General features: G+C 39.3%; 1 protein-coding gene across 1 annotated transcript in view; it reads left to right on the forward strand.

The window, feature by feature from the left end:
- Positions 1 to 5,440, forward strand: part of LOC145690570 (carbohydrate sulfotransferase 6-like) — a 464,276-nt gene extending 458,836 nt beyond the window's left edge. The window contains exon 7 of the mRNA XM_081765595.1: positions 4,531 to 5,440. Coding sequence (XP_081621721.1) covers positions 4,531 to 4,534 — 4 coding nt within the window. The 3' untranslated portion in view covers positions 4,535 to 5,440. The remainder of the gene's footprint in view (positions 1 to 4,530) is intronic.
- The last annotated feature ends 560 nt before the right edge of the window (positions 5,441 to 6,000 follow it).

Genomic DNA, 6,000 nt, shown 5'->3' on the forward strand with positions numbered 1-6,000 from the left:
TTAGGAGACCGAGGCTTGTTGTGACAGTGGCAAGTTGTGACAGTTATGTTTCTATTAAAAGTGCAAACAATATACACGACCTCGCGACGCTGATTGACGCCTACAGTCACGAATTTACAGGCTGTTTCCCATCAGTGTTAGTCGCGCCAAGCCAGAGTAAAGAAGAAAGTTAGTTTTGTGGAGGTCCTGATCTATTTTTCAAGCTAAGTTTGATTTTTGTTTTCTTCAATATAAAATAGTTGAAAATATTAATGGTATTTTCTAAAAACTATAGCAACTATAACGCATGTAAACGGTTTTGTTTTTTGGTAAAGTAAAACTGAAATACTGAATTGTCAATAAAAGCAAAAGATACCCATTGGGGCTAGTTGTGACAAACTGCTAGGGGTAAATTGTGACAAATGCCACAACTGACTGCAGAAAACCAGACAATGGAAGTTTATTGTCTAATTAATTTTATTAATTTTACATAAGGGATATTACTAATGTTTTGCTAGGAAGTGGACCAGTAGCGTAGCGTTAAGTTTCGCAATGGGTAGACAGGATATATATATATATATATATATATATATATATATATATATATATATATATATATATATAGAGAGAGAGAGAGAGAGAGAGAGAGAGAGAGAGTTCAGTGCTCCACGATTATGCTCTGAGACGAAGGCAAATGGTGATGAGTTGGATGATAGTGGTGGAATGACAAAAGTGGGAGAGAACGGGACAGAATCGGGATACGGACAAAATCTCGCGGCCGAAACATCGCCGGCCAAAACCTCGCGGGACAAAACCTCGCCGCCCAAAACCTCGCGGGACAAAATCTCGCCGGGACAAAACCTCGCCGCCCAAAACCTCGCGGGAAAAAATCTCGCCGGGCCGTAACCTCGCGTTGCCAAAACCTCGCCACCCAAAACATCGCGTGGCCAAAACATCGCCGCGAATGAAACTTTTCTTTAAAATTTACCCAATGAGTTTCTTTATGCAATTCCACATTACAAATAATAATAATAATAATAATAATAATAATAATAATAATAATAATAATGAGAAGAAGAAGAAGAAGATACAAAACATTGTGTGCGTGGGCTTTCTCGGGTTATTCCCGTTTCCTCCCACTTTCTCTATTCAATCATTTCCTTCATCCTGGTCATCTACGTCTCCTTTAACCTACAGGACATAATCAAGGGACGTCGTAAAAACTCATATATTATTTCATACTTTCATAAATATTATTAGATTTTTGTGAAAATTTTAAGTTTTTGGATGTTCCAAAGTTCACGAAACTAACCCCGTTAGTTGTCATCACTTTCCTTAAGCAGACTTTCTTTCCCTATAACCAGTTTAAAAACATCCTATCGCCCTACCTTCACATTGAATACAGAAATAGAATTTTCATATGGTATCGCGGGACTTGGTCAAATACCCGTGACACTTCTTCTGAAACAGCGTCTTTTATACCGTCATCCTTATCATCTGTTGGAACATTTACATTTTGGTCAGGCGAGATTTTGGGTATGGCGATATTTTGGGGCGCGAGGTTTTGGAAGACGAGGTTTTGGCAAGGCGAGGTTTTGGCCCGGCGAGATTTTGGCCCGCGAGGTTTTGGCCCCGCGACGTTTTGGGCGGCGAGGTTTTGGCCAGGCGAGATTTTGTCCCGCGAGGTTTCGGGCGGCGAGGTTTTGGCCAGGCGAGGTTTCGGTCCGGCGAGATTTTGGGCCGCGAGGTTTTGGGAGGCGAGATTTTGGCCAGGCGAGGTTTTGGTCCGCGAGGTTTTGTACCCAAACCGACAGAATCTCGAGAAAATCTACACGCACACAGTGTATGTCCTGTATAAAACCAACTTGGTGGGCTTTGGAATCTAACCAGGGACCCTACGCGTCAGAGGTGATTGCTCTGCCACTGAACTACCGAGTCTTCTCTTTAAATACTTGTTACAAATTTTTTCCATTTACATTATCCCATAATAGCAATAGCTTTAGACTTTTCGATTTAACCAGACCATTTTCTATATTTATTTTGGAATTATTTGCAAATTAAAACTTCATATCAGTATTGAGATAGTTTGACAACTCTTGTAACCTGAAATCCACGTTTATACTCCACATATATCCAAATATATGAAAATTATCAATTATATAATCTATTATTTTTGGTCGCGGTGGCTCAGTGGTGCATGGGATCTTTGGTTCGATCCAAGTTCGCGCCAAGTGAATTTTGTGGTGGACAAACACCGTGTGTGGGATTTTCTTGGAATTCTACCGTTTCCTCCCATTTTCTTCATTCCGCCATTTCATTCATTTCTCATCATCACCGTCTACTTAAGTTAGGAATTACTGTATCGATAAAACCTTCTTAAGGTAGTTATTAATTTAGGTTTTTATTTCCTTCTATTTCTTAATAATTTTCCTTGAAATATGATTGAATATCTAAAAAGAAGAATGAAAAATATAGTGGATTTAAAATGGTATCATTTCGCTAAGTATGGCATCACTGCTACTGAGACATTTTGCCCAATGTCTCTTTTCTAGGTTGTTTCAGCGGGTGAGAAGCCTACAGCCACATGCGCGCGTCGCTTTCTTAAGTGTATTTGTTTCAGCCGCGTTGAGACATATTTCTTGTTGTCTCTCTGCAGCCTGTTTGACGGAGATAGAACTTTCCCCCCCCGAGTTTTGAAAAGTAAAATTATTTAGGAAGACTCTACTACTATTATTATTAACCAAGCTATCGCTGGCCCTAGTATTTCCATACTTTTCTTCAACATGAAATGTATATTAGTCCTTATTAGTAAGGAAATTCTAAAGGTATGTTCTTCTAATTTGAAAGGGTAGACAGTGTCTCAATGTCTCATAGCACACTACGCTACTGAAGTGGACACGTTATTAGTATTGGAAAGAAATTTCCGATTTCTAACGCATAAAATCATTAGCACACTGTTGATTGTATATGCATCAATGTTTGCAGATTTACGAGGGAACCTATCCAAGTGCAACTCTGACTTCGAGTCGAGACTATGGTCGTTAGATACCTTGTCCCAAAAGAACATAACACGAAAAGTGATACATCATCGATCGCAACCGTTGCAGAGATATAAGCGTGAAAAGTTAGAAATTGAGCTTCATACTATACATTACAAAGTCAGCTTCCGGGTCAGATTTTTCGGAAACGGTCAAGTAAGGAAACTCAGGGAATACATATCAAATTAGTGTTGGGAGCCCACCACCTTTTGAATGAAAAATGTTGCCCCCGGGGCACTCGCAGGGTCCCAGGCGGGGTCTAACTCAAAATTGGCAAATGGAACCGGGGGTCAAGTAGCATATTGTATGAAAGCTATTGTTAAATAAAAGAAGATAGAACAAATCTCAACTCTCTATGATGACCCTGTGCAAACGGGCAACTGGTCAAAATGTCAATACAACCTACATCAGAAAATATATGGCCACTCTTCTAAATCCGTTAAGTTGTGACAATAACAAAACAGAAAATTTTGCCTTTTGAACTTTTCACCCTCCACGACGGTTGCGATTGACAGTGTATCCTTTCTCTTCTAGGACACGCAATCCAATGGCCATGGTCATTCTATGGTCCATTGGTCATTCGAAGTCACACTTATACTTGGATAAGGTCTGTTGTGTAACTCTGTGAGAGACTCTGCAACAATTTGTTTAACTTCAATACCTTGCACTTTTAAACGTGTTTTTCTGTTTTGTTATTGTCACAACTTAACGGATTTAGAAGAGTGGCCATATATTTTCTGATGTAGGTTGTATTGACATTTTGACCAGTTGCCCGTTTGCACAGGGTCATCATAGAGTTGAGATTTGTTCTATCTTCTTTTATTTAACAATAGCTTTCATACAATATGCTACTTGACCCTCGGTTCAATTTGCCAATTTTGAGTTGGACCACGCCTGGGACCCTGCGAGTGCCCCGGGGGCAACATTTTTTCATTCAAAAGGTGGTGGGCTCCCAACACTAATTTGATATGTATTCGCTGAGTTTCCTTACCTGACCGTTTCCGAAAAATCTGACCCGGAAGCTGACTTTGTAATGTATAGTATGGAGCTCAATTTCTAACTTTTCACGCTTATATCTCTGCAACGGTTGCGATCGAGGATGTATCACTTTTCGTGTTATGTTCTTTTGCTACAAGGTATCCAACGATCATAGTCTCGACTCGAAGTCAGAGTTGCACTTGGATAGGTTCCCTCGTTAGCCTGGTTTCTTTTGCATATGTGTCTTGCGGATGAGTGTACTCAAGGGACCCCGGGTTCGATTCCCGGTGGAGACACAAATGGTTCGGATCCCACCTTAGTTGTAGGTCCCTCCTTAGGACGTCATCACCATCCCATGAAAAAGAAAGGGAAACCGCCATGGGTTCACCTTGCCCAGAGACTTTGAATCAAAGACTGGGCTTTGGACAGAACACCACATCATCATTAACAACAATAACAACAACATCCTTTTGCATGTACTTTGCAGCAATTTGAATTTGCATTTTAATGTTTGCTTCAATCCTTCTCGTTGCAGATAGTACGAACATATAAGAGAAAGAGAAAGGCCAGATACCAATTGAAGTGCACATAGATGTAGCACGAGCATACCACGAAAACAAGGGATCTTCTAAAGAAGTGCAGCCCAATATGAGGTTAATAGACAATCACTGTACAGATTCTGCAAGATGCAGTTTGTTGCAGGTAATTAGAGCCTAGGACTCAGCTTAATTTGCATGGAGAAGAGATTCGACCCACTTCGATTTCATGGTAAAGGTCCTACTAGAAGTATTGCAGGAAATAATCCATCAGGTTGGATGACAGGAGGCCTGTTTGTGCAATTCATGGAACATTTTGTCAAATATACAGGCAGTTCTCTTCAACATCGTGTCCTTTTGTTGTTTGATAATCATGAATCTCATGTCTTAGTGCAGGTAATCAATTATGCCAAGAAAAATGGTGTTATTCTCCTGTCATTACCATCTGACACCTCCCATAAGCTGCAACCCCTTGACAGAAGAGTATATCAGTACATCATAAGTCATTTCTGAAAGAAATTGTGATTCTATTATGAAACTGAGTATTAGGAAGGAAGTATTGTTGGCGCATTTAACTGTGTACGATAACGATAATTTAGAAAGAGTATTCACATGAAAAATTGAAAGTAGTTCCTTTATGTATGCAAAATATATTTGTTAGGAAAAATTACGTTATGTTTAGCACAATTTATATTAAAATTACATTAGCGAAATCGGGCACATTTCTTTCTGTCACAACTTACCCGTTCAAAGTCACAACCTACCCCAGCAAGGGGCATGTTATGACAAAACATTTGTTTTTGTTTATTCTATTCTATTTTTCTTACAATGAAAAAAACAGATGCAGAAAAAATTATGGAAGTAGTCTAATGTCCAAACTTTATTTTAAGACAAAATTTTCTGACATTTAATAAAAACAAGACCCTAGAAAAAATAAAAACTGATTTTTGTCACAAGCCCCGGTCTCATATATCTTCGACTTTATATTTGCATTTCTCTACCCACGAAATTGTGTGAAGTATTGCGCTGAAAGGACTGCTTGAGATCATATAAACAGTCCATGTTAGAAGAGAAATCTGATACCAGAACAATCAAAGTTGGCTCACTATAATCAGTAAAATAAAGGTGATTAGGTAACTCTAAAAGAGCAGTAGGAAAATGAAAATACGTGTATGTCCGTGATAAGTTGGCGCCCTGGTGGTGGTGCCACACGCAGGCTGTACCTTCAAGAGCAGAATTGTAAACTACTCTTGTTTCATTTACTCGATAACAGAGCTTGAAACAGGCCCGTAGCCATCCCATAAATGTAGAGGGGGCCCGGTACGAGTTAGGGGGGCCCAAGCCAACGATATTATAGTTCATCAAATCTGCTCTTCAATGTTTAAGTATTTTGCTTGTACATAATTCTATTATCCTACTCTACATACACACATTAAGTTAACATTCTGTAATCTACATGAAAAAACGTA

The sequence above is a fragment of the Thermobia domestica genome, chromosome 7, assembly GCF_964235325.1.
Source record: "Thermobia domestica chromosome 7, izTheDome1.hap1.1, whole genome shotgun sequence".
NCBI lineage: Eukaryota > Metazoa > Arthropoda > Insecta > Zygentoma > Lepismatidae > Thermobia > Thermobia domestica.